The 27,866-nt window shown below is 45.3% G+C and overlaps 2 protein-coding genes and 2 long non-coding RNA genes across 55 annotated transcripts; 2 read left to right on the top strand and 2 right to left on the bottom strand.

Annotated features, from left to right (window-relative positions):
* Positions 1 to 383: 383 nt before the first annotated feature.
* Positions 384 to 14,885, bottom strand: LOC125764033 (serine-rich adhesin for platelets-like). Of its 50 annotated transcripts, none has more exons than XM_049427808.1 (11): positions 12,020 to 14,884; positions 11,776 to 11,928; positions 11,579 to 11,706; positions 10,499 to 10,599; positions 8,872 to 10,422; positions 7,313 to 7,914; positions 6,523 to 6,616; positions 5,921 to 6,000; positions 5,573 to 5,659; positions 4,703 to 4,963; positions 384 to 3,745 (listed from the first exon to the last, which is right to left on the bottom strand). In XM_049427808.1, exons 1-11 carry the CDS (start codon positions 14,129 to 14,131, stop codon positions 683 to 685), a joined length of 8,232 nt encoding a protein of 2,743 aa, XP_049283765.1. In that variant the 5' UTR covers positions 14,132 to 14,884; the 3' UTR covers positions 384 to 682. The 50 variants fall into 50 exon arrangements, with proteins under 50 accessions (XP_049283765.1, XP_049283784.1, XP_049283774.1 ...); XM_049427827.1 differs by lacking the exon at positions 5,573 to 5,659 and having other exon boundaries at positions 4,703 to 4,983; positions 5,854 to 6,000; positions 8,872 to 8,965; positions 9,401 to 10,422; XM_049427817.1 differs by lacking the exon at positions 5,573 to 5,659 and having other exon boundaries at positions 4,703 to 4,983; positions 5,854 to 6,000; positions 8,872 to 9,400; positions 9,662 to 10,422.
* LOC125764044 (uncharacterized) lies at positions 3,777 to 9,076 on the top strand. Of its 3 annotated transcripts, none has more exons than XR_007418432.1 (5): positions 3,777 to 3,832; positions 4,094 to 4,267; positions 5,573 to 5,718; positions 6,502 to 6,616; positions 8,966 to 9,076. It is a non-coding gene; the product is annotated as an uncharacterized LOC125764044 (long non-coding RNA). The 3 variants fall into 3 exon arrangements; XR_007418430.1 differs by lacking the exon at positions 8,966 to 9,076 and adding an exon at positions 7,313 to 7,423; XR_007418431.1 differs by lacking the exon at positions 8,966 to 9,076 and adding an exon at positions 7,313 to 7,423 and having other exon boundaries at positions 3,809 to 3,912; positions 4,174 to 4,267.
* LOC125764045 (uncharacterized) lies at positions 4,418 to 5,348 on the top strand. The gene is made up of 3 exons (XR_007418433.1): positions 4,418 to 4,528; positions 4,790 to 4,963; positions 5,225 to 5,348. It is a non-coding gene; the product is annotated as an uncharacterized LOC125764045 (long non-coding RNA).
* A 1,688-nt stretch (positions 14,886 to 16,573) lies between the features above and the next one.
* On the bottom strand, positions 16,574 to 27,744 carry LOC125764038 (Bardet-Biedl syndrome 2 protein homolog). Its single transcript, XM_049427856.1, has 11 exons — positions 27,300 to 27,744; positions 26,976 to 27,159; positions 26,762 to 26,881; positions 25,318 to 25,427; positions 24,768 to 25,173; positions 24,120 to 24,674; positions 22,014 to 22,114; positions 21,677 to 21,886; positions 21,356 to 21,519; positions 20,811 to 20,959; positions 16,574 to 19,788 (listed from the first exon to the last, which is right to left on the bottom strand). Exons 1-11 carry the CDS (start codon positions 27,423 to 27,425, stop codon positions 19,688 to 19,690), a joined length of 2,226 nt encoding a protein of 741 aa, XP_049283813.1. The 5' UTR covers positions 27,426 to 27,744; the 3' UTR covers positions 16,574 to 19,687.
* Between the last annotated feature and the right edge of the window lie 122 nt (positions 27,745 to 27,866).

Here is a 27,866-nt window from a genome sequence, read left to right as displayed (position 1 = left end):
TAAAACTCCATCCGTTTTTGTGGGAGTCTAATTTTAGAACAAACAAATTTCGTTTGCATATTTTATGTGGTCGTTTGCTGCGAGCACTAATTAAACATAAATGTACGCAATGTTTAAAATTTTCTTTAATTTCTCTTTTAGCTTTGGTTTATTGGATGTTATTGTGAAATTGAATAAAAGGAAGATATGTAATGGAAGCAAGCTGTCTTGTTCGTATATTTGTATAATTCTGGATGTTTTTGACTTGAATTACTCTTAACAAAAGAAATGTAAAAAAACGATCCGGATTGGGATTTGGCAATCTCTCTTTTCAACACGTTAAACAACATTAAATTCCTAAAAGCATTTCTTTCAAATATTACTTAACAATGAAAACAAACCAATTGTTCATAGTTATGTTATTTTTTTGGTTTTATTAAAAAAGCATAAACTATCATAACATGTTGAGAATAATAATGCATTACATATAGATTGCATCACTTATATTCGACGATTAGTCTTTCTCTGGAGTGTTTGAAGAGAATACAGAACGTTTCGTTGTCGTAAGAGTCGTTGATAAAGTTCAATAAATGTATAAGCCATAAGACTGTCAGACTACAGAATGGATTTCATCCAAACATTAGAGCGAATCAAAAGAACAAAGCAAATTAAATGAAATGAAAAATCAACTTAAGCCAGATATCTACTTCTTGTCTCGCACATAGTATGTGTGCTGTTTAGTGACCTTCGACAGCTTTAAATTGTCGTGTGCGGCGGCTGGACAGCGTCCTTCATGTTGCTGGATGTACTGGACGTTGTAGGAGCTGGTTCCGTGGAATTTGTTGTCCCCGAACGAAATGCTGGATGCATTCGCTTTCGTCGAGCTGCGTGTCACATTCATGGCCGAGTGGTAATCACGAAGCGATTTCTGATTCGCAGCGGATGTGGCGGAGCTCGAGGTCATAGTACTGCTGCTGTTCAATCCCGTACCAGCCAGGGTTGGTGGCGGACAGGGCTGGCCACGCACCGTACGATTCGTGATGGTTCCGGTTTCGAGCGTCTTCACGTAGTCCTGCATCCTTGACTCGGCCGATTCCTTGCCTCGGCGGTGTAGCGAACTGTAGCTGGTGCGATTCGTGGTCGAGTACATCGCACTGTCGTTCAGATTGGAGATACTCTTGCGCTGGATTGAACCGGATACGCTCATGCCACCGACCCCGTTTGCGGTATGCTGTGTCGATGTGGCCGTGGCAGTCTGTGCCGGTCGGCAAAGGATCGAATTGTTAACGTTTTCGGACGACGCAAACGTGTTCTTTCGATTGTAGTGCTGTTGTGGTTGTGTGTTGCTGCTGCTTGATTCTGCTTTGCTAGACTTCATCACGTTTGATGCGGACGTTGAGGATGCTGTCTGGGAGGACAAATGTTCTTGCAGCGTAGAATGATGAGCGTTCGATGCGTTGATCGAGGACGATTTGACCGCTCCCGTGGAGGAGTTATTATTGGTGTCGTTCGAATTGGCCATGTGCACCAGTTTGCCTCCGATCAACTTGGTGGTACTGGTCGCTTGCTGTCGTTTCGAGGAGCTGCTATCTACCGTTGACTCTCCCAGGACAATGCTGGAGCTGCCCCGAGCGCCTGTGCGTCCGGACGGTGATCCAGCGGATACGGTTGTCGTTTCACCCGTACGAACGCCACGCTGTGTAACCTTATCGCTAATCACAGTACTACTCGATTCAGATTTGCTCACCACTGAACTAGAGCTGGAGGCAGTTTGCGTATGCAATTCCGCACCAGAAACCTTGCTATGCTGCTGCTGACGACTCGCCTGATCAGAGATCGACATCTTACTAGCGCCGTGTTCGGAACCGTGCTGATGTTGGTCGCTAGCCAACGCCTTATTTTCCGTCTTGATCGTCTTTGTTACCCATTTTCCACCGATCAGTTTCTTCACCTGTGTTTCCGTTATTTGACCGGATGAAGTTCGACCCGCGCTTGCTGTCTGTGCACCGTTTCGCCGTTCCACCGAATGCCCATTGGTCGATTCCGAGTGAATGATATTGTTCGTCGAGCGCATTTGGCTGTGAGATTTTGAAGTCGCATGACTTCCAATGGAACTGGTGGCTGTGTCGTGAAGGATGCTGCTCGCGCCCTGTGTACTATGCCCTGTTTTGGTCTGACCGCTTGAAATGCTTTCCATACCATCGAATCCAGCTTTCTGCCTTTCAACGAAGCTTTTGTCCGTCACAACAACACCGTCGATCGCGAGCTTCTCTGTTGCCTGCTTTGATGATGCAGACTTATCTGTTACAACCTTTCCATCGATGACGATCTTGCTGCTAGAAGAAGACACTTGAGAGCCGGTAACTTGTTCCCGCGTATGATGATGTGGTCCTTTTGGAACATCATCGGATGATGCAAGTGTTGTACCATTTGTATGTGTGTGGTGTACATTTCCCTGGTGTAAATGATGCAGCGAGTCCTGGTGTACTTGGGTACTGCTACTGTTAGATGAATGTTGCTGCATGGAGGAACTGGTCTGGTGTAGTTTCGAACTGGACGATGACGATTTAACACTCTGACTGTGACTTTGCTGCTGTGTCATTCCGCTGACCATGGTTTGGGCATTCACCACGTGGCGCTGGTTTTGATTGGTTATCAATTCGGCAACATTTCGGTCCGAAACGTCTTGAATCGATTGCGAATGTTTCGTCGTGGATCGTTGCGAGGTGGTGCGATCGCGTTCGTTGATGCTAGCTTCATTGCGCTGCGCTCGGTTGATGGCAGTAGAACTAGAAACCTGCTCACTGGTAAGATGCTGCTGTTGTGTATGGCTGTGCGTGAATGATTCCGATTCTGAACGGGTAGCATGGTCATGTACCTCACTGGTTGTAATTTGCTTGCCCGTAGGTTGCTTCTTTTCTCCTTTCAGGATAGTTGTAACTGTTTGTGTGGTCACTAGCACGGTACCATCGGCAATAGTTGGCTCATGAACCTCTTTCAGTACGGCTTCCTTTCGCTGTTTCAGTTCGTTGTATTCCTTGAATGTATTGTAATCTCCTTCAATTTGCAAATTATCCTGAGGTTTTACCTGTTTCGGACGCTCGGCTGGGCGGAACTGTGGCTTTTCGGGTTTTTCAAATTCGCCCTCAGTGCGCAAGTTATCTTCCGGACGTATTTGTTTCGGTCTTTCAGCTGGCTTAAAAGTAGCCTTCTCAGGTCTTTCAAATGTACCCTCCGGCCGTAGGTTATCGTCATGCTTAATGGGTTTGGGGCGTTCACCGGGCCCGACTGTGGATTTTTGTGGACGTTCAAAATCTCCTTCTGGCCGAAGATTGTCCTGAGGTTTGATTTGTTTCGGTCTGTCAGCTGGACGATACTGTTGTTTCTCTGGAGTTTGAAAATCTCCTTCCGGGCGTAGATTGTCATCAGGTTTGATTGGTTTTGGACGTTCTCCTGCGACGAATACTGTTTTTTCTACTCTTTCGAAGCTTCCTTCGATCCGTAGATTATCTTCATGCTTAATAATCTGTGCACGATCTGGTTTACCCACAGGACTTGGCTTAGGTCGTTCGAAGTCGCCTTCTGGCTTCAAATTATCCTGTGGCTTCACTTGCTGTGGTCTTTCTGCCGGACGATATACAACCTTCTCAGGTTTTTCAAAGGTTCCTTCAGACCTTAAATTATCTTCAGGACGAATCTGTTTTGGACGCTCGGCCGGTCTGAAAGGAGATTTTTCAGGACGCTCGAAGTCTCCTTCTGGACGAAGGTTATCATCATGACGCACAGGCTTCGGACGCTCCCCAGGACGATATTCAGGACGTTCAGGAGTCTGGAACTCTCCCTCAGTACGTAGGTTATCCTCGGGCTTGATCTGCTTCGGACGCTCGGCCGGTCTATACTGAGGCTTCTCAGGCTTTTGGAAGTCTCCTTCAGGTCTGAGATTATCCTCGGGCTTGATCTGCTTCGGACGCTCGGCCGGTCGGAATGGAGATTTCTCGGGACGCTCGAAGTCTCCTTCTGGACGGAGGTTATCATCATGACGCACAGGCTTCGGACGCTCCCCAGGACGATATTCAGGACGTTCAGGATTCTGGAACTCTCCCTCAGTACGTAGGTTATCCTCGGGCTTGATCTGCTTCGGACGCTCGGCCGGTCTATACTGAGGCTTCTCAGGCGTTTGGAAGTCTCCTTCAGGTCTGAGATTGTCCTCGGGCTTGATCTGCTTCGGACGCTCGGCCGGTCGGAAAGGAGATTTCTCGGGACGCTCGAATTCTCCTTCTGGACGAAGGTTATCATCGGGACGAATAGGCCTTGGTCGCTCACCAGAAATGTATACCGTTTTCTCAGTGCGTTCAAAGTTGCCTTCCATGTAAAGATTATCTTCATGGCGAACGATTTGAGCTCTCTCGGCTTTTCCAACAATTGTAGGTTGAGGCCTTTCGAAATCGCCTTCTGGCTTAAGATTATCTTGTGGACGTACTTGTTTCGGACGCTCGGCCGGTCTGTACTGGGGCTTCTCAGGCGTTGCGAAATCTCCTTCTGGACGAAGGTTATCTTCGGGTCTTACTTGCTTCGGACGCTCGGCCGGTCTGTACTGGGGCTTCTCTGGAGTAGAGAAATCGCCCTCCGGACGAAGGTTGTCTTCCGGTCGGACCTGCTTTGGACGCTCGGCCGGTCGGAATGGCGTCTTTTCTGGACGCTCGAAGTCTCCTTCTGGACGAAGGTTATCGTCATGACGCACAGGCTTCGGACGCTCTCCAGGACGATATTCAGGACGTTCCGGAGTCTGGAACTCTCCCTCAGTACGTAGGTTATCCTCGGGTCTGATCTGCTTCGGACGCTCGGCCGGTCTATACTGAGGCTTCTCAGGCTTTTGGAAGTCTCCTTCAGGTCTGAGATTGTCCTCGGGCTTGATCTGCTTCGGACGCTCGGCTGGTTGGAAAGGAGATTTCTCAGGACGCTCGAAGTCTCCTTCTGGACGAAGGTTATCATCATGACGCACAGGTTTCGGACGCTCCCCAGGACGATATTCAGGACGCTCAGGAGTCTGGAACTCTCCCTCAGTACGTAGGTTATCCTCGGGCCTAATCTGCTTCGGACGCTCGGCCGGTCTATACTGAGGCTTCTCAGGCTTTTGGAAGTCTCCTTCAGGTCTGAGATTGTCCTCGGGCTTGATCTGCTTCGGGCGCTCGGCCGGTCGGAAAGGAGATTTCTCAGGACGCTCGAAGTCTCCTTCTGGGCGAAGGTTATCATCGGGACGAATAGGCCTTGGTCGCTCACCAGAAATGTATACCGTTTTCTCCGTGCGTTCAAAGTTGCCTTCCATGTAAAGATTATCTTCATGGCGAACGATTTGAGCTCTCTCGGCTTTTCCAACAATTGTAGGTTGAGGCCTTTCGAAATCGCCTTCTGGCTTAAGATTATCTTGTGGTCGTACTTGTTTCGGACGCTCGGCCGGTCTGTACTGGGGCTTCTCAGGCGTTGCGAAATCTCCTTCTGGACGAAGGTTGTCTTCGGGTCTTACTTGCTTCGGACGCTCGGCTGGTCGGAATGGTGTCTTTTCTGGACGCTCGAAGTCTCCTTCTGGACGAAGGTTATCGTCATGACGCACAGGCTTCGGACGCTCTCCAGGACGATATTCAGGACGTTCCGGAGTCTGGAACTCTCCCTCAGTACGTAGGTTATCCTCGGGTCTGATCTGCTTCGGACGCTCGGCCGGTCTATACTGAGGCTTCTCAGGTTTTTGGAAGTCTCCTTCAGGTCTGAGATTGTCCTCGGGCTTGATCTGCTTCGGACGCTCGGCCGGTCGGAAAGGAGATTTCTCAGGACGCTCGAAGTCTCCTTCTGGACGGAGGTTATCATCATGACGCACAGGCTTCGGACGCTCCCCAGGACGATATTCAGGACGTTCAGGAGTCTGGAACTCTCCCTCAGTACGTAGGTTATCCTCGGGCTTGATCTGCTTCGGACGCTCGGCCGGTCTATACTGAGGCTTCTCAGGCGTTTGGAAGTCTCCTTCAGGTCTGAGATTGTCCTCGGGCTTGATCTGCTTCGGACGCTCGGCTGGTTGGAAAGGAGATTTCTCAGGACGCTCGAAGTCTCCTTCTGGACGAAGGTTATCGTCATGACGCACAGGCTTCGGACGCTCTCCGGGACGATATTCAGGACGCTCAGGAGTCTGGAACTCTCCCTCAGTACGTAGGTTATCCTCGGGCCTAATCTGCTTCGGACGCTCGGCCGGTCTATACTGAGGCTTCTCAGGTTTTTGGAAGTCTCCTTCAGGTCTGAGATTGTCCTCGGGCTTGATCTGCTTCGGACGCTCGGCTGGTTGGAAAGGAGATTTCTCAGGACGCTCGAAGTCTCCTTCTGGACGAAGGTTATCATCATGACGCACAGGTTTCGGACGCTCTCCAGGACGATATTCAGGACGCTCAGGAGTCTGGAACTCTCCCTCAGTACGTAGGTTATCCTCGGGCCTAATCTGCTTCGGACGCTCGGCCGGTCTATACTGAGGCTTCTCAGGCTTTTGGAAGTCTCCTTCAGGTCTGAGATTGTCCTCGGGCTTGATCTGCTTCGGGCGCTCGGCCGGTCGGAAAGGAGATTTCTCGGGACGCTCGAAGTCTCCTTCTGGGCGAAGGTTATCATCGGGACGAATAGGCCTTGGTCGCTCACCAGAAATGTATACCGTTTTCTCAGTGCGTTCAAAGTTACCTTCCATGTAAAGATTATCTTCATGGCGAACAATTTGAGCTCTCTCGGCTTTTCCAACAATTGTAGGTTGAGGCCTTTCGAAATCGCCTTCTGGCTTAAGATTATCTTGTGGTCGTACTTGTTTCGGACGCTCGGCCGGTCTGTACTGGGGCTTCTCAGGCGTTGCGAAATCTCCTTCTGGACGAAGGTTATCTTCGGGTCTTACTTGCTTCGGACGCTCGGCCGGTCTGTACTGAGGCTTCTCTGGAGTAGAGAAATCGCCCTCCGGACGAAGGTTGTCTTCCGGTCGGACCTGCTTTGGACGCTCGGCTGGTCGGAATGGTGTCTTTTCTGGACGCTCGAAGTCTCCTTCTGGACGAAGGTTATCGTCATGACGCACAGGCTTCGGACGCTCTCCAGGACGATATTCAGGACGTTCCGGAGTCTGGAACTCTCCCTCAGTACGTAGGTTATCCTCGGGTCTGATCTGCTTCGGACGCTCGGCCGGTCTATACTGAGGCTTCTCAGGGGTTTGGAAGTCTCCTTCAGGTCTGAGATTGTCCTCGGGCTTGATCTGCTTCGGGCGCTCGGCCGGTCGGAAAGGAGATTTCTCAGGACGCTCGAAGTCTCCTTCTGGACGAAGGTTATCATCGGGACGAATAGGTCTTGGTCGCTCACCAGAAATGTATACCGTTTTCTCAGTGCGTTCAAAGTTGCCTTCCATGTAAAGATTATCTTCATGGCGAACGATTTGAGCTCTCTCGGCTTTTCCAACAATTGTAGGTTGAGGCCTTTCGAAATCGCCTTCTGGCTTAAGATTATCTTGTGGTCGTACTTGTTTCGGACGCTCGGCCGGTCTGTACTGGGGCTTCTCAGGCGTTGCGAAATCTCCTTCTGGACGAAGGTTATCTTCGGGTCTTACTTGCTTCGGACGCTCGGCCGGTCTGTACTGGGGCTTCTCTGGAGTAGAGAAATCGCCCTCCGGACGAAGGTTGTCTTCCGGTCGGACCTGCTTTGGACGCTCGGCCGGTCGGAATGGCGTCTTTTCTGGACGCTCGAAGTCTCCTTCTGGACGAAGGTTATCGTCATGACGCACAGGCTTCGGACGCTCTCCAGGACGATATTCAGGACGTTCCGGAGTCTGGAACTCTCCCTCAGTACGTAGGTTATCCTCGGGCCTAATCTGTTTCGGACGCTCGGCCGGTCTATACTGAGGCTTCTCAGGGGTTTGGAAGTCTCCTTCAGGTCTGAGATTGTCCTCGGGCTTGATCTGCTTTGGACGCTCGGCTGGTCGGAATGGCGTCTTTTCTGGACGCTCGAAGTCTCCTTCTGGACGAAGGTTATCATCATGACGCACAGGCTTCGGACGCTCTCCGGGACGATATTCAGGACGTTCAGGGGACTGGAATGCTCCCTCAGTACGTAGGTTATCCTCGGGCCTGATCTGTTTCGGACGTTCAGCCGAGATATACTGAGGCTTCTCAGGCTTTTGGAAGTCTCCTTCAGGTCTGAGATTGTCCTCGGGCTTGATCTGCTTCGGGCGCTCGGCCGGTCGGAAAGGAGATTTCTCGGGACGCTCGAAGTCTCCTTCTGGGCGAAGGTTATCATCGGGACGAATAGGTCTTGGTCGCTCACCAGAAATGTATACCGTTTTCTCAGTGCGTTCAAAGTTACCTTCCATGTAAAGATTATCTTCATGGCGAACAATTTGAGCTCTCTCGGCTTTTCCAACAATTGTAGGTTGAGGCCTTTCGAAATCGCCTTCTGGCTTAAGATTATCTTGTGGTCGTACTTGTTTCGGACGCTCGGCCGGTCTGTACTGGGGCTTCTCAGGCGTTGCGAAATCTCCTTCTGGACGAAGGTTATCGTCGGGTCTTACTTGCTTCGGACGCTCGGCCGGTCTGTACTGAGGCTTCTCTGGAGTAGAGAAATCGCCCTCCGGACGAAGGTTGTCTTCCGGTCGGACCTGCTTTGGACGCTCGGCTGGTCGGAATGGTGTCTTTTCTGGACGCTCGAAGTCTCCTTCTGGACGAAGGTTATCGTCATGAGGCACAGGCTTCGGACGCTCTCCAGGACGATATTCAGGACGTTCCGGAGTCTGGAACTCTCCCTCAGTACGTAGGTTATCCTCGGGCTTGATCTGCTTCGGACGCTCGGCCGGTCTATACTGAGGCTTCTCAGGCGTTTGGAAGTCTCCTTCAGGTCTGAGATTGTCCTCGGGCTTGATCTGCTTCGGACGCTCGGCCGGTCGGAAAGGAGATTTCTCGGGACGCTCGAAGTCTCCTTCTGGACGAAGGTTATCATCGGGACGAATAGGTCTTGGTCGCTCACCAGAAATGTATACCGTTTTCTCAGTGCGTTCAAAGTTGCCTTCCATGTAAAGATTATCTTCATGGCGAACGATTTGAGCTCTCTCGGCTTTTCCAACAATTGTAGGTTGAGGCCTTTCGAAATCGCCTTCTGGCTTAAGATTATCTTGTGGTCGTACTTGTTTCGGACGCTCGGCCGGTCTGTACTGGGGCTTCTCAGGCGTTGCGAAATCTCCTTCTGGACGAAGGTTATCTTCGGGTCTTACTTGCTTCGGACGCTCGGCCGGTCTGTACTGGGGCTTCTCTGGAGTAGAGAAATCGCCCTCCGGACGAAGGTTGTCTTCCGGTCGGACCTGCTTTGGACGCTCGGCCGGTCGGAATGGCGTCTTTTCTGGACGCTCGAAGTCTCCTTCTGGACGAAGGTTATCGTCATGACGCACAGGTTTCGGACGCTCTCCAGGACGATATTCAGGACGTTCCGGAGTCTGGAACTCTCCCTCAGTACGTAGGTTATCCTCGGGCCTGATCTGTTTCGGACGCTCGGCCGGTCTATACTGAGGCTTCTCAGGGGTTTGGAAGTCTCCTTCAGGTCTGAGATTGTCCTCGGGCTTGATCTGCTTTGGACGCTCGGCTGGTCGGAATGGCGTCTTTTCTGGACGCTCGAAGTCTCCTTCTGGACGAAGGTTATCATCATGACGCACAGGCTTCGGACGCTCTCCGGGACGATATTCAGGACGTTCAGGGGACTGGAATGCTCCCTCAGTACGTAGGTTATCTTCGGGTCTGATCTGCTTCGGACGCTCAGCCGGTCGGAATGGCGTCTTTTCTGGACGCTCGAAGTCTCCTTCTGGACGAAGGTTATCATCATGACGCACAGGCTTCGGACGCTCCCCAGGACGATATTCAGGACGTTCAGGGGACTGGAATGCTCCCTCAGTACGTAGGTTATCTTCGGGCCTGATCTGTTTCGGACGTTCAGCCGAGATATACTGAGGCTTCTCAGGCTTTTGGAAGTCTCCTTCAGGTCTAAGATTGTCCGTAGGCCGCACTTGCTTCGGACGCTCGGCCGGTCTGTACTGGGGCTTGTCCGGAGTAGAGAATTCTCCCTCTGGGCGTAGATTATCATCATGTCGAATGGGCTTGACTCGTTCCCCTGGAATATATCCTGTTCGCTCGGGTACTGTGAAGTCTCCTTCTGGACGAAGATTATCTTCATGCTTAATAGGCTTTGGTCGCACATAATCTGCTTTTAGCTTTGCAATATCAAGTTTTTCGAAATCTTCCTTTGTCCATGTAAGTCTTCGGTCAGATACCTCTTGCGTGGTACTGCTTCGTTCAATAGTATATGATTCTCGACGATTTGAATGATCTTCGGCATCTTCTATAGTCCATGTTCCTCTGCGTCCGGAAGATTTTTGCTCGCTGAGCTCTGATGTGAAATTTTCTAAAAGTGTTGATAACAGAAAAGCAAACATGTTAATAGATACACGCTGTACCATCCCGATAGCCATTGTTCCTACCTTGATGATAAAAATTTTTCGAATTGCTCATGGCAGTATACTTGGAAGATTTGGTTTGTGTCGTTGTATTTCCTCCACCACAGTTGTAACAATTATGTCGTCTGTAAAGATATCATTGCATTAGACAACGCATACCACATTTCGTTAAGTAGTATTGATAAAACTGCTTGTAACATAAATAAATTGAATTGATTGTTAGAAATAATTGTTAAACTGTAGTTCAATTAATCAATATTTATAATAATCAAATTTCTGCAGATTGTCATCTTCTCCAATATGCTTTATTCGTAACTGTACATTTCCTGACATTATGATATCATCTTAACCAAACGATATTTTCCATTCCAATGAAAAGTAGCAAACATAACTTCAAAAGTAGGTTTTTTATATGAGAAAAGGAAAAAAAATAAAAAAAATATAAATACTCTCCGTATAGCAGATATAACAACAAGATATAAAGTGTTCTCTACACGAAAAGAGAATTCATGCGCTCCACAAAGAATGAAGAGAATTCATAGCAAAGGAAAAAAACAAGCAGCCGCAGAAGAGACAAACCAAAACAAACGAAAAAAATAACGCCCAGCATTGCCGTCGGTGGTGCCGGCGATGATCGCACAATCGCCACCAACACCATCACTATCTCGATTCAATCGTGGCAAAGCACTGATGATGTCATCGGGTTGCCGCGTAGGTTGATTGTAAACGAGCATAAATTGAATGACAGTGACCAAACGAACCGCGAACACGCTCGGCTCGGTGATCTTACCAATTGACCATTTAAGGTCTACACACGGTCGACAGCAATGATTGCGACGGTATGAAAGCGGAAAGCAAAGACTACAGAAACAGTACAATGCTGTCACTGTGAACAGAGGTTTTGTGGGTTGAAGATTGTCATTTCAACCAAGTAGTGATGGTAGAGCGTTGTTGCAGTTTCCACGACCGATCCGTGAAATGTTTGAAGGACATGCAACGTACGTTAGTAGGCGTTTTAGCATGTAGGGTCAGACATCGCAATTAAGTAGTCTCTTGATTGGATTTATGGGCATCGTCTACTCTTTACCAAACAGTTCAACTTACCCACAAGTACAAATTTCACAGATGCACTGCTCCTGTACGCTTTGTTCGTCCTTGCGCTTAGTGGTTTTGCTGATCTGGCTTCGTTTTTCATCGCTCAAATCGCTTACTTCCTTGATTGTCACTCGATCCTGTGAAAACAACCACGATTAGTACGTTGAAATTCGTTCGATAACTTCTGGCGCTTGCGCTATACTTACCACCATATCCATGGATTTAAGGTTTTTGCTTCGCTCCGATTCATCCAGTTCCGAGCGTCCGGAACTTTCCTCGAGGAAGGTAATCTTTTCCAGCACATCGATATGCTTCTTCTGGTCGATCGTTTTCCACTGCTTGGTTTTCGCATCGTACACCTGCAAATCAGAAGATTGAAAATGTCAAACATCCTGTACAGTGTCCTGTGGCAGCAGAGTGGCAGCATAACTTGCCGGCAAATTTACTAACCTTCGTCATTTGGATTGTCGTGGTGATGTTAGCCAGCTCGGGTCGCTCCACCTCGAGTTCCTGTACGATCTCCACCGGTATGTCGGTAGTTATGTCTTTTTCAAGAATCGTCTTTTGATCGACCAGCTCCCATCGCTTGAGCTTCGGGTTGAAGATTTTCGCCTCAAAGGAAGTTTTGGTAACGTTCGTTACATCGTCTTGCAGATCAGCCGTCACGACGTCTTTTGGTACAATTTTCTCATCGATCAAGTTTAGTCGACGGCCATGCTCGTCGTAGATCTTGCGTTTCAGAATAGCGGCGTTAGATTCGCGCTGTTCACGATATTCCGACGTCTTCCGGCGGGAACGGCTTTCTTCGTCCATTTGCGTATAACGTGAGGACGTTTCGATCGTTTTAGTCGATTCGGAATGTTGCTGCCGTTGTTCAGCCTGGCTAGCCGATTCCGTGATGAGCTGTGTGCTCTGGATGGTATTGGCAAGCGAATCGTGAGCCGATGAAAGACTTGCTACGGTATGGGCTGATTCTGTTTTCATCAGCATATTGTTGGAATGCTGCCCGCTGGAGGAATCATGCTGAACCGAATAGTTGTCCAGTGTGGTTGAATCGATTATCGAATCCTTAGTCGTAGAGGACATCGTAGCCTTGGAGGAGGCTACATTTTGTGCCCGTTTTGTGGATGAACTCGTCATGATGTCGTTCGATGACTTTTGCTCAACACCTTCGGTTGTGTGGAAAGATGAGGAACTATAACCTTGTGCGGCTTGATACGATGATGAGGAACTCGTGATCAGATTGCCTGCAGCATCATACGTCATCTGACGTTGACTGTCAACAAGCTGACGAGGTTTTCCATCCTTGTCCACAAGCTTACCAGTTCTGTCCGTTGAAGGTTTCAAGTCGCCACCTTCGGAACTCTGGAACGACGAGGTACTGTAGCCCTGGGCAGCCTGATACGACGCGGAAGTGCTTGTGATCTGATTACCGGCCGCATCATACAAGACCTTAGTCGTTGGTGCTTGTGTCTGTGCCATCGAGAAACTTTGGCTGTCAACTTGTTGGCGGGTCTTGCCATCTGCATCCACGAGCTGGAATGATTTCTGATCAAACGTGGAATGATCGGGCAAGTGTTGTACTGTCGACGAATGCTTTCCATCGACGGGTAGCACACCGTTCTGCCGCCCGGAAGCGGTAGACTTTGTAGATTGCACATTTTCACCAAGTGCAGACGATTGGAATGTTTCCGACACGGATTGAGCCGTCTTGCTTTGTGCCGTAGACATAGATTTGCTAGAGCTTTGTGATGACGTGTGAATGCTTTTGGTCGATTTCGACTCAGTCTTTTGGGAACTGGAGATTGCACTGGATTCGGACACATTCTTTTCACTACGCACCGCGCTGTGTGATGTTTGTTCTTCTTTCTTCTGTATGGCACTGCTACTTTGCATGACTTTGCTGTTGGTGCTGCTGGAAACACTGCTTAGCGCACTACTATCAAGAGCCATTTTCGAGATCTCGATCTTGCTGGGACCGATGGTCGATATCACTTCGTGACGAGCGTCACCGGATACACTCGAAACGGTAGTATGACCCCCAACCACACTGTCACTAACGAACGATTGCTTCCGGCCACTTTCACCAGCACTGACCAGCACGGTTTTCTGTGTTACCTTGGACGGTAGCTCCAATCCGGCCGCTGCACCAATCATCGCAGTTGTACCGATCGTATCACTCGCGATATGATGTATCTCTTCGATGATGTTATCGATCTGTTTAGACTTGCTGGCCTCACTGCGCATACTGCTGACGGAGCTGAACTTTTGCCCATCTTTTTTGGAACTTAGTTCACGCACTTCACTGGCACGACCGTCGGTGGTTTTTTGAATTTTTTCCGCACTGGACTGCATCTTCGTCGAGGACGAAGAGGACGACTGCTGGAACGAGGAACTGCTGTTGCTCGTTGTCGATGAACTGACGGCCATCGATTCTAGTGGCAAAGCCACCGTACCATGATCCACGGTTACCGTTGTCACCGTCTGCTGTCCGCCACGCTCCGAATCTAGTAGACTCTGAGTTTTCAGCTTAGCCTGCTTATCACGATTATTCAATCCCATTTTTCTGGTTTATTTTTGCTTTTGCCACACGCACTGTAACAAATATTGCTCACAAATATTTACTTTCGAAAGGTTTTCTTCTTCACTAAGCACGGTATTTTATGGGAAAAGCTTTATAAACACTTTTTTTTTAAATAATTTTCACTCTGTACATTAATTTATCACTTCGTTGATAGTGTGGTAGCACCGGTTTGCACTGATCGTGGCCAGTTAACGCGATGGGATCACTTTTAAAACCATCTGCATGCGTACGACATGCGTTGACACACTTTGCTCGATGAGGTAATCACGCGTTTGCACGGTACCGATGGGATCTCGCAGGGCGCACACACAGCACAGGGTCACTAGATCGACGACTCACTGGCACCGGGTTGCACGAATGGACTGAACAACAGCGAGATGCACAGCAGTGCTTATGAGCGAACGAACAACCCCCACACACCTATACACGGCCACACGAATACCCCCACGGTCGACGGGTTGCTGATGCTTTACCGCCCGGTTCTCACAACCCCCCTTTTGTTGTCACTATTTTTGCTTTTCAATGCGTACACCACCGGTGAGTGAGATAACGAGCGGAGAGAACGAGAGTAAGCTTACGCCTGCGCGAGAAGGCAGCCGGTTTAGTTGGTTGTGTTTATATGTTTTTATTTTCTTCTTCCTTTACGGCAACGGTACACGACAACCCTTTTGGGACGGAGCAAGAGATCACTTGCTTACTGCTCGACGGACAAGATGTAACTGAGTTCGGCGCCGGTTTGTTCCATGAATTAAGTATTATGAAAAGCCGTCCACCGCGACCCGACACCGACGCCTACGTGTGTGTCGCGCATCAACCCGCGCGACTTTACGGCCACGACGCGAATGATGACGCGCACCACCAATATGAAAGCCCACCGCGACGTGTGCGTGTGTGTGTTGTGGTTTTACGCGAAAGTCCGCACCGAGGGGAATCAATCGTGCCACCCGGTGTGGTGCTGCGATTTCGAAAAGGGCAACCCACAACAGGGAGTCACCTCCGGTAAATCTTCGGTTCGGAAGTCGGTCCACAGTAGAGGCCACTCGTGCTTAAGAACAATGACTCTATTTTTAATCCCGTTGCGTAAATTTCCCTACATTCCATTCCTTGTTCTGCTTACGCATCTTTGAAACACTGGGTGCCCTTTAATTGAATGTTTCATTTTTCCGTCTGCCAAAGAGAATACCAAATTTAGAAACAACATCAGCTCGATCCGTTGTGATTCATGCCAAGTGCGTGCGTGCATCGTTACGGCCAAGTCATCGATCGACCGATCGTGAAGGCGACATCGGCACCACCTTCTGTTCCAAGAAATGTATGTAAGTAGAAAACGAAAAACAACAACAAACCACAAACCAACCATTCAAACCACCTTCGCAGCTACTCAAACTACAATCTCCTGGCTGGCTGTATCGGCCTACGCCACCGAAATAAAGTAAAACACATTTTTTGCCGTCGCCCACAAAGATCGACCGTTCGGGATATACTGTTACCACTGTTACCAGCTGAATGGCGAGATTTGTCAGATTTTGGTGTTTACCGGAAAAGGAAGTTCTCGATGATTCCTTAAATCGGGCAAACATGATATCAAACCCCTTTTTGGTGGGGCGAGAAATAGTTTTTGGAACGAAAGCGCCTGAAGCGGTACATCCTATTGATATGGCCATTTATGGACATTGTGATACTATGATCTACACCGTGTTTTGTGTGAAGCAAACGAAAGAAATGAGATGATTCGTGTATGAGATCATACGTATACAGGGGGATGTTTCTTTTGGATAATTTTCCTGCATCTATTCCACTTTTTACTATTTTCAATTATTCGGTTTTATAAAGACTTTTTCTATCAGTTTCTAGAACTCCATCTCTTTAATATGACGGCAGGCGAGTTATAAAGAAATCATCAGGATAGTATATGAATTCCTTACAATGAAAACCCTTTTTTACATAGGATTCCATGTCCCATACAAAGACACTTTTATTGTACTTTAAGTGATCATACCTAGTAAAACATTGTAAAGCACGTGCTTCCACTATTAGCTTATCTGCTAACCATCGGCACTGATTGCTTCCGAAGGGGGTGATTATAGTGTTTAAACAAAATGGTAATAAACAGCAGCCACTTGCAACCACTACCGGTAACTACCCCGGATCTTCCAATTGATAGCTCAATGGTGTTAGATTGTACAAGTACCAGCTTACCCATATCAGGTGTGATGAAGGACGCTTTAAGTGTCTATAAACTATTTGCCACCAGAAAGGCAACGCATATGCACGCTGGTTTTTATTTCATATGCATTGATAAATGTATTTTGTTTCTCATTCTGGAATAGTTTGGGCTTCTTTTAAATAAGTTTGCTGTTTCTCGTCTAAAACCTGCCGAAGCGTCGGAATATTTAGTAGAACCATTTGTAATACCGATGTTAGAGCATACTTCAGATAACATAAAGTCGCACATTTTATCGAAAGTATTTATAGCGATCGCGATATTGAGGCACTAAACGTTATGTCAAATTGATAAACAACACATAATACCGCGCTAGTCTCCTATTTCAACGCGTCAATAAACGGGAACTAGGGTGTGGTGGGGTTGATAGGCCGATGGTTTTCCTCGCCGTTTGAAAGAATGTGAAAATAAAACATACTTCCCGGTGACAATCAAATGTTGTCGTTGTCGTGAGTTTAGCGAGCGAAAATTACGACCCTCGTTGATGCGTCCGTTGTGTCCGCATAGATTCACTGTAGCTGTGATTGTTATGTTCACTGTAGATGCTCTAGTGTTCGTTCGATAAAACCTTGACTCGTTACCAGCACTAAGGAACCCAACACACAAACACTACACATTCTTAGATAAACAAAATGACCAGCAGTGCCGAATTTTTACACTTCAAACTGACCTCCAAGGTTACCCTTTTACGGAACCAAACACTGAACGTACTTGCACCACAAAGGTGTTGCCACTTATCATTAGACTACAAAGTTGCGGAACGAAATTTAGTGAATAAAGCGACACATTAACGTTCATCGAATTGAACTCCATCGCAGTGGAAGAAAAACTGCATTCTAAAGTAATGAGTTACACGCGACTTTATCATTACCCATGGCAGAGGTTAGACTGGATTAGTAGAGGTAGAAGCGATGGGGTGCTGAGGACGCTTATTGTGGAAGGCGGTATGGAGAGGAAACTGATGAACAGAGGCGTGGAATTGTATCTAGCGGGGCTTGTTCGCTTATCAGTGCAACTGCATCTACCCGACACGGAATGTACAACCTTGACGATGAGCGCAAATAGATGTTTTGTTGGGAATTCTCGCTCGCCCACTTTTAGTATGTGCACCTGATTAGTGCACGAAATTCGTATTATCGTATCGTAGAAATGAGCAATAAATTACATAAAGCTACACATTCTAGACAAATCAATATAATGTGGATGTTCGTTCAAAACTCTCGACTCATGTTGTTTAAAAGGTTTTTGGAAATTTTTTGGTATCTTTTTCGTTTTTTTAACGTATAGACTAGTTTATTAATCCAGTTTTTTCGAGGAACATATAATCTCGATCATTCGATCTTTAGTAGGAAGATCAGCACGATGCACTATGCACTTTTAGCGGCAAAAGATACAATTAAAGGGCTATCCCTGCGCGAGATGTTATTAGCTTCCAGAGATCTGTTATTATACGAAAAAGGTTTTTTAAATCAAGTTTAACCCTTGATGCTCTATTACCTAAATGAAACTCTTTCCTCCAACTATAGACCCAGAAACCATGTGCTCTAAAGGAATTCTTCATGGACAAAAACTTCATGGAGTAAATTTCACAACGGATCGTCACGTTACGATCAAGTTTCAATTCGTTGGAATTTGTAGACTGATATTTTTCTGTACATTTTAGCAGAAAATAACGTGTCAATTTCAAACCATTTCCGACATCCGATCGGATATCGTCGGCGATAAGATAAATCATATTTCCATGTCTTGATTTAGCACACTTTTTGTTGTACATTTTGCTAGACAATTTTCAGTCATATTTGTTTATGTTCGTTGCTGCACACGAACTTTATTTTAAGACCTCAATACCTTAACACAACAAATCGAAACAACGAACTTAATTTTTTCAATCGATATACCAGGGAACAACAACCGTGCCAGTATTGGCGGTGCGCAAACACTAGTACTCGTCGTAAACCTTTCACACACGATCACCCCACATCCGTAGGATGGCCCTGAGCAAATGAATTGCAAACAATCAAACCATCCAACATATGCGTTGTGTCGTCTTTGGCCCAAGGCACGACCAACGAAGCGGCCGTATTACGATGGGCAGCTTACTGTTGTTGTCCAGAGCTGTTATGTTGTCTTTTGACTGCTCAAGAGATATTTGATGTCGGGTGAGATGGGTTACCCAAACTCATCTTTTGCTGAAAGATCGTTTCTCTCAATACCAGTAACTCCTTGGGCGGAATATTTCCTGCTTTGGGCAGATTTTATAGCTTCAACTTCTCGCGAAACCATTCTCGCGCAGGCTTTTATTGCAGTGAAACCTGTTTTTCACATTTCTGTTTTTGGATGTATTACGCGATCGTTGGCTGCCAACTGAAGCTGGCCGGTGAACACGTTGGACGATTTCGTCACGAACCTTGAAAATGGAAGTGGAAGAAAGTGGTAACGATTCGGATTTTGGGTTTACAATTTTATGCTGAACGTACCGTGGAGTTCACTGCTTGCAACATGCATGAAAAGCGATTGAAAAATATGGTCAATATCTATTTCTTTACCGTCGAAACTCAACGAAAAGGGAACACAATAAAAATATTAAGCTTGTTTCAATGTGCAGCTATCAGTTTTGTATTTCAAACATGTTTCTGTCGAACAATTAGTTCTTCCCCTTATACGCCGTACGAAACGATCGCACGTCTTAGTGTGCTGTCAATAATAAGTAGTACAGTGGCGTTAGAATACCGATACAGCGCCTTAGTATGAAGTCATCAACCAGTTCGTGTACACGATCGACGATCACGTAGGATGTGTTTTATTGGAAGTGGTGTGACAGTTCCAACGGTGATCGTTACTGCCTTTACTGGGAACCGGTAACGAACTTTGCACGAACCGGCGAGACACTGATTTATTTCTGCTACGAAAGCACGGCCATTCGTGCACTCGGTGGCGTAGGAGGATGCCTTTGCGTGTGGGATAGAAAAAGCTTTCCCCTTCTCAGGATCGAACGCGGACGGATGGCGTCGTCATGGGTTTGCTGCAAAACCAATGCTCTTTTCGTGGATTGTGGGTAGAAGATTCCAAAAATAAACCCCCAATTCAATCGTATTAGTTGATCTACTGCAGTGGTATAGTCCGGTTTTTATATCTGCAGCGCGTTGCCGTACCGATGAAGTGATGTTGATCGACGATCAATTTATTCGTCGATGAAAAACACATTATCAACTGTCAATTCTTGGCACTTGGAGGATGGACTCAGATGTGACCGTTGATCAGCTCGTACCATTAGTTGCAAACACTTGACGGTAGATACTCTCGCTTCTGCTTACATTTCGCCCATCTCGATGATTTTAAGCACCGCATCAATGTTGTTCGTCTTGAGTGCGTCCTTGAACCGGCCTATCATGGCCGAAGCGAACGTTCCGGCTAGTGTTTCGAGGGCGGTAAAGAGAACGAAACCAAACGGTAAGTAAATTAATACACCCTCAATCCGGTGCAGTGTTTGCAGCAAAACAATGGCATTTCCTAGGGAAGTTAGTATGGGGTTTTGTTTTTGCAACTATGGAGGAGTATTTTATTCGCTCGACATTACCCGTGTCATTTATGCGAAGGCTCTCATTGACTACATCCGTTGCTAAAGCTAATGAACTTGCTCTTGTACTAGCTGGAGATGGGAATAATTTAGTTTTTTTGCTTATGTCACCTACACCGATCGTGTACTCATTCATAAGCAGATTAAAGCCAAACCGGTTCCAAATTGCTCAGACAAACAGGGGCGGGTTTGTTTTTTACAATACTCTACTTTCATGCAATTCCCGGTTGTTTCTGATACACACCGTTTGGACAATGTTAAGTGAGCAAAAATTTCGCTCGGTGATGATAATTGCATGATAACTTGCTTAATTAAGATCATCAAAACCACACCGCAGATCACCTGAAATCGTCTCTACCAAAGGATGAGTCGTGAAGATGTGAATTTTGTGATCGTTTGGACCAATTTTTTTTTTAGCAGCACGTGAACTCATCGTTATAGCCTAGACATCGTTACGGTTAAGTAATCTGGACATGAAAACTTTAACAAATTTTGAAGCAGTTGGCTCAACTCGCTTAATCATTGAGCTATCTCTAACGGTAGCTTTTGGGGTCTCTGTCTCCCAAACACACAATAAAAGACTGTTTGTTGGAATGGTAGATAATCGTAAAATTGAATTATTCATGTCCATGAAGTAATTTAACCCAAAACGTGCGAGTGAACGAAGCACTAAAAACAGTGAAGTAAACGCTGTTTTCGGTTTCATCGTTCATTGACGTTCCGATCCAATGTATGAACGGGCGACACCTTGTTGGACGGCTAGAGTCTCCTGATGTCTCCAGCAGGGTGTGTGTTTAACCATATTGGAAGTGTAAGAAACACTTAAATTGCCCGTTCCCCAACCGACCACACGTACCTCGCAACCTCGACGCATTGTACAGGATACCGTGGATGCGCTTCAGTGCCAGTTGTATTTCGTTCGTGTTGACCAGCCGGATTTTGTAGCTCTTTACCAGATCTTCGTTTGTGGCCATCATTTCATTGTGATACTTAATGACGTCTTCGCTACATTTTCACCACCCCCACCCGACAGCGGTACGGAATCCGGTGATGATGGCATCGTAGGGAGGAAGAAGAATCATGCAAATAGTGTGAGAGAAATTTGCTTTCAAAGAAGGCTCGAAAGAAGAGACTCGATTACGGTGATTCTTTTTTCAGCCGCATGACATCATCGCATGTTGCTATGACAGTAAAGGTGCCTTGTACGCTAACGACAAACGGGAGATGAGAAACATTTAGCCAAAGTGCTGCAAGTGATCGAGCCAAACAGCAGGTTGACAATTGCCATTTCAATTTGCACTCTGCTTTAGCTCGAGCACGTATACGTCATATAGTACGTATCATGCAGACGATGCTAATAATATTTCTCGACAAAAAAAAAATAACCAGGCCTTTACTCACCCATTGTAATAACGCGCGTCCTCCGCCCGTATCAGATGGCTTTTGATCTGATTGATGTGTTCCACGATTTCGGAGTTTATCTGCTTTTCCGTGTCTTGAAGGCCTTGCAGTTTCTGGAACAGTTCGCTCACTTCTTCGCACACAAACGGAAAGCTTGTCGTAGACTGCATGCATTTGGGAACGATGGACAAATAAATTCTTCCTCCGAGTAAAGGACGACCGGAATCGTGCATTTTTTGGACCACACGAGTATCGCCCGACGGTCGACCAGTTGTCACGATCGCGATCGTACACAATGGGACGCATTATTCATCTACTTACGTTCATGTTGTCTATATTGAGAAACTGCACCAACGATTGCACGAGGTCACCGGCCAGACCGATGTCCTCGGTGTAGAAGCGCGTCTTGCCATCGTAGCTAAAGTGTAGGCATACGGTTTTAGCCGTGCGCAGGCTGATCAGGTTCAGCTTCAGCTCTGTCGCGTCTGCATCTGATGTCATGTACTCGATGTCGGATGGTAGAAGAAAATTCTACGTATGAAAAAAAACACGAACACACAGTTAGTAACCCCTCTTTTTAGTGTATTCTTGGGTGCTTATAGGGAAGAATAAATATGGCCGCTGAAGATCGTTCTTGAGCGGCACAGACACTGCTTACCTGATTGACCCAGATGCATATTCGCTTCAGACGTTCCGAGATGCGAAACTCTACGTAACTTCCCCCCGGGCCATCCTTCGTTGGGAGTGTGTTTATGTAGGCTGGCGTAGAATCGCGTAGACAGGAAGAGAGAGAGAGAGAGAGAGAGAGAGAGAGAGAGAAGAAAAAAAAACATACAGTCACCATGATTCCTTTTCAGTGCATCACCACCCGGCTTACGTGTCGGTGGGCGAACGGTTGTACGGGTGGGTTGTATTTAACCATGTACGGACCCGCACTAACCCCACTACCAAAAGCCAAAAACGGACCATGACGCATGAAGGTTTGCAAAAAGGCATCTATGCACACGAACGTGGCTGCATGAGGGAATGGATGGAAGAAGCATGCAAAACTCGTTTCAAGACACTTATCGCTTTCGTTTGCTGGGTGGACCAGATATGTACCATTTTTCCTTCGTCTTCCTCTACTTTTTTTAAACCATGGTTTACAGTACAGATTTGTGAGATAATGACCCACCATTGAAGGTAGGTGAGTAGATTACGGCGTGAGAGTATAAGTGTGTAGTATAAGGTGAGGGTCGGTTTGAAAACATTGTCGCAGATAAGACTTTTCTCCGTCAAACACACATGGGAAGGTGCTGGACCTGAAAGCTGTCTTAAAAAATGTTAGTCATATTTATTAAAATTTAACTGAAATTATTAACGAATTCCTTCAAGAACTTTGAAATATTCTGGAAAAATCGTATGTTTCAATTTAAATAAAATCATATGTTATTTACGACCGTAGTTCGTCTCTCCGTCGGAGTTTTTTTCCGTAGATGGTAAACATCTGTTCGTAATTGCATTCATATCAGTACGTCAGACTTCTCGGAGCCGGTGGGTTTGAACGGCGTTGGTTAAGATTCCATTGGAAGTTACTATCCTTATTACATTTCAGAATATTTTTTGATTAATTCTAGGTTTTTTTTACATGTTGACATTTCAAACTTTAAATTCACAAATTGACAAACTTGATTATAAGAAATGATCATAACAATAAATTATGTAATAAAGTATGTGATAATAATAATTACAAGAAATGATCGTAACAATAAATTATGCCAGTTCTTCATCAATAAAGAAAACATCTACTCAGTTTACGGTCTAAATTAATCACAAGATCATTCGGATAATATGCAATCAGGATCGTCGAGTTTCAATTTATTTTAATAAGCAAATATTACCCTAATCCAATAAGGTAAAGGCTTCCCAGATGTTTTACTTCATCTAAATATGCCTGAGGTTCAAAAAAATGCAATCAGTACAAGTGAAACATCTGTTAACGATGAGTATGCGAACCTCAATAACCAGATTGAGATTTACCGTAAAGAAAGCTACTATGAGATGATTTATGAGATGAGATGATATATTTATAACTTAGACTAACTATTCCTTCTGTAAGTGCTACACACTAGTGATGGGAACTCCGGAGTGAAATTATGCATCCACTCCGACTCCGCAGCTGGAAAACTCCGAATTCGACTCCGGAGCCAACTCCCGTATATTTCTCCGGAGTCAAAGTCGGAGTTGAATGCGATATCGACTCCAATTTTCGGATTCCAGATAAATGCTGAATTTGTATCTAATTTTGCAACAGTGTACCATACGTATTTTTAAACTAGTTTTCAAATAAGTTTTTCCTAGTTTTACTAAAAATTTCTTTTAATTTTCCTCATAATTTGTGGCATTCTTCCATATGTTTTCCCAAAGTTTTTTTTAATAGATTTTCATAAGTTTTAAAATAGTTGTTTTTGAGGGATTTTTCCAAATGGATTCCTACATAGTTTTCTTCTAGGTTTCTTTTGAGTTTTTCCACAGTTTTCACTGATCTTTTGCATAATTTTAAATTGATATTGAGTACCAATGTTTTGAAAGTTCCGTTATCATCGAAACAGTTTTAATACAACCGTTCATACTTCGGAATGAATATCCGCAGTTGACTCCTGAATGTCCAGGAATTGGATTATACCGACTTCGAAAAAAAACAACGAATTTTACCCATCACTACTACCAAACATCTGTTAGCTATTTTAATGGAAAATAAATTACTTAACGCTACAATACTTACAAACACTCTTCGGCGAGCCGGTCAGATTATGCGGTATTGTGTACATCGCAAATTTAGGCAGCTGACGGGTCAGTTCAAACACATGAAATTGCACACTGCTCGGGTAGCCAACGAACGCCTTGATATGGATGTCCTGTGCATTATCCTTGAGCGTTTTGAGCGGAATCAATATGCGCGAAACGTCCTTCGTCAAATGTGCGATCAACGTTTCCTCCTTGAACAACTGATCGGCAAAGATCAGCACCGCACGGATAGTGGTTGAGTTGTTCGTCGACACCGTAATGTCAATGTTCATATCATTATTATCGTAGCTGGTAGAAATACCTATTTGAAGCCGTGTATTGGACGGTATAATACCAACGTTGTCGGGTACGCTTTGCACCAGATTACTCTCGCTCGTATTGCTCAGAATTTCCTTGTTGTACTTGATATTGTTTTCGTAGTGCTTCAGCTCGAGCAGTAGCTTCTGCTTCTGAGTCAACAGTGCACTCATCTCCTCATCCGCGATGTTGTGCAGTGTCAGCATATTAACACTAGGCGTCGTGTACCCCCGGACTAAAGTGATTTTTGTAACGAAAAAGAACAACAAAAAACGCCATCAATTTACATCGCATGATCTCATCGATTCGCAAAACGCATCGTTCTCACTTTCTCCATCTGCCGTCACGATGACAAGATCAAGCAAACCAATCCCACGGTAATCGTTACATGCAATGCCACAGACAAAATCGTTCATCTTCATCCGGAACCAAACGTCTCCGGTGCGTGGATCACGTACATCTATTTTGCCACTCTTCCACCCGACGATCATCTGCTTGGACTCGCAGCCAAGTATGTCGTACGTGGCCATCGCTGTAGCTCGTGCCTTCGACTTGATGCGCCACATTCGCACGTTCTCCTCAAACACACCGATCGTGCCATTCTTCACACTGTACATAAACTGGGCGGTACGCAGGGCGACCAGATTCTGTATCTCGTTGCCCTCCGTAAACTCGTGCAGCAGCGTTTCCTTCTTGTAGATCCGTATACATCCATCATCCGTACCGATGATGAGCTACAATCAAGCGAAATGAAACATTGACAGCCATTAGTTTGATGGAATGCTTTCGTCAAAGGGTTTTTCAACGGTGCGCGGCGATATATCAATTGCTTAGAGGCGGTACGCACTCCGAGCATCTGAGGCACGATAACGTCTTACCTCATTTTGGCCATCCTTATCGATATCGATTAGTAGCAGCGCAACCACGCTACCAGCCGTTATCAGCCACAGAACTTCGGTTCCGTCCTGATTGTAACCTCGCACGACGGCTGCAAATATTTATGGATCTATTATTTCTTTATTGACTGATGGTATTTATTTACAGCAGTAAATTCGAAACTAATCGTTTAAAGAATAAATTAGCTTGCACGGACAAATATTTAACAAACAAATTTGCTGTGATCTGGCAACAATTCCATAAATTATTGTTGAACATTCATCGACTTCCATTATTGGAATAAGTTCGATATTACACACAAAACTAATGCGAATGTTACACAACTTTCTAATAGAAATACTTTGTGTGTGTTAATCTCCTAAGGCTATAGCCTTAGTTTTTTTGTGAAATTTAGCTAAATTTACAAATTGATGTATTTTAATGAGAATTTGTTGAAATATGTTTCTTTTCACTCAAATAATGTATTAAATAAGAAAAAAGTAAAAAAAAATGAAAAAATTCTACAAATTTGCCAATCTTCTAAGCTTTTTTATGGGAAATTAAGCAAAATTTATAAATTGATGTATTTTAATGCAAATGTGTTGAAATACGTTTCTTTTCACTCAAATAATGTATTAAATAAAAAAAGAATAAAAAACAACATGAAAAAATATAATTCCTAAAGCAATTTTTTAAGCCCCGGAACTTAGAAATTTAATTTTAGTAACTTAACTTAAAATCTAGCTTAATATTACTTTCGATCTGTTTTAGATGTACATTTAAAACTAAAACAAAGCACGAAGAAAATAAATGCAAAAATAAAACACAAAGAACATAAAAAGGAATGATGACAATTACAAAACTACACCATAATGTAACATATCTGCTAAACATTTGGAAATCTTAAATAGTATATTAAAAACTGATAAAATTGATAAAAGGTTAAAGATCCAAAAGGACAAGCACCATAAAACAACATATCTTAAAACGAGCGAAAGATTTCTTATGAACAGAGGTAGACATGAAATAATATAAAAGTCTGGAAACTCCTTATCAATGTTAAATCAGTTGCAATTAATAAAATGCATCGGTAACTGCATCAGTAATTGTAAGCGTATAGAGACTCAGCAATAGGAAACATTCGATACACAGGAACTTATGTAAAACCATGTACACAATCACAACATTGAGTATATAATAAACTAAAACCGTTAGACCCAGGTCAGTTGCACAACGGGGTTTCCAGTATGTAACTTCGAGTTCTTATAACAAGAATATTGAGAGTCCCCCTATCCCAAGTAAGACCTCGATGACTCCAACAACGCAAAGGAATATTTACACTCAACGTAAAGTAAAGGATAAGTTTATCGTGAAATAAGTAAAATAAGTACGATATGTTAAATATATTACATCTATTAAAATGTGTGAAAGTGAATCAATACTTACCATTACCACCGACGATCAGTGTATTACCCGAATTGTTGGCAAAGGGACCGATCACGGCCGAGCGTACCCCTTCGTGGAAATCTTTCTGAAACATGTTACAATTCTCATCCACGTGGTATGCTGCAAAACAAAGGCGACTCATAAAAAGGTAGGTCAAATGTTTGTGCCTTGCCATACTACACCGACTACACCCACGGATTTCTCCCTTACCAACCTAGCACATGTGAAGGACTTCCAATCACCAGCACGTCACGCTCGTCATCCTTCTTCAGCCGTCCAGCAACGATCGCTCGTATGGGAAAGTTCATGTTGAGCAGTGCGATGTCATTTTTGATTTCCGAAATCGATAGTTTCGAGTTTTGCAGCCCGTATCGTTTGTGCGGCGTGTGGATTAGAATCTGACGGTTTTTGGGGTATGAGAAAGTCCACACTTCAGGTCAATCAACATCGGAAATGGGCACTCTCAAGATCGTTTCTTTCTCTTTCCTTGCAGTGGTGCACTTCCGATCCGATGGTCAGCGTCAAACACGGTACCTACCTTATCCGCGGTGGTGACCATGGTCAAACAGGAATGTATCCCGTCGTACTTTCCGCAGGTCACCAACTTTTCGAACACCTTATAGTTGAGCGAGAAGGAAAAGACGGGTTTCGTTGATATATCCATTGCTTAGAATGATGCTGGTGTTATTTTGTAACGAATCGAAAATCCTTCACAGAATTTGCAGCAAGACTTGCAGTTGTTTTTCGTTTCGATTGTTTGTACATTGATTCACGCCATGGAAACGCTTTGACGGTGACGGTTGGTTCGCTCATGCGTGCTGTGGCGTGTTGACATACCTGTTGATAATGGAATTTGATTATTGGACCTCAGATGCAACAGGTGGCGGAGTGTAAATCAGAAAAATGATGTAATTGTTCCGTTTTAAGCAATGACAGTATTATTAGGTGGTATTATAAGTACAAGATGCGCCATAGTGATCAATTCCATTTATTAGTAGCGAGGCGATCATTTCCCACCTGGATCAATGATCAAATTATAAAAAAGATTTCACTTGTTCAATTTCTAAATATGGCGACTTCTACTGAAAATTTCAGAATTCTATTG

The sequence above is a fragment of the Anopheles funestus genome, chromosome 2RL (assembly GCF_943734845.2).
Source record: "Anopheles funestus chromosome 2RL, idAnoFuneDA-416_04, whole genome shotgun sequence".
Classification (NCBI taxonomy): domain Eukaryota; kingdom Metazoa; phylum Arthropoda; class Insecta; order Diptera; family Culicidae; genus Anopheles; species Anopheles funestus.
Note: the sequence above shows the minus strand (reverse complement) of the source record. Positions and strands in the feature narration are given on the sequence as shown.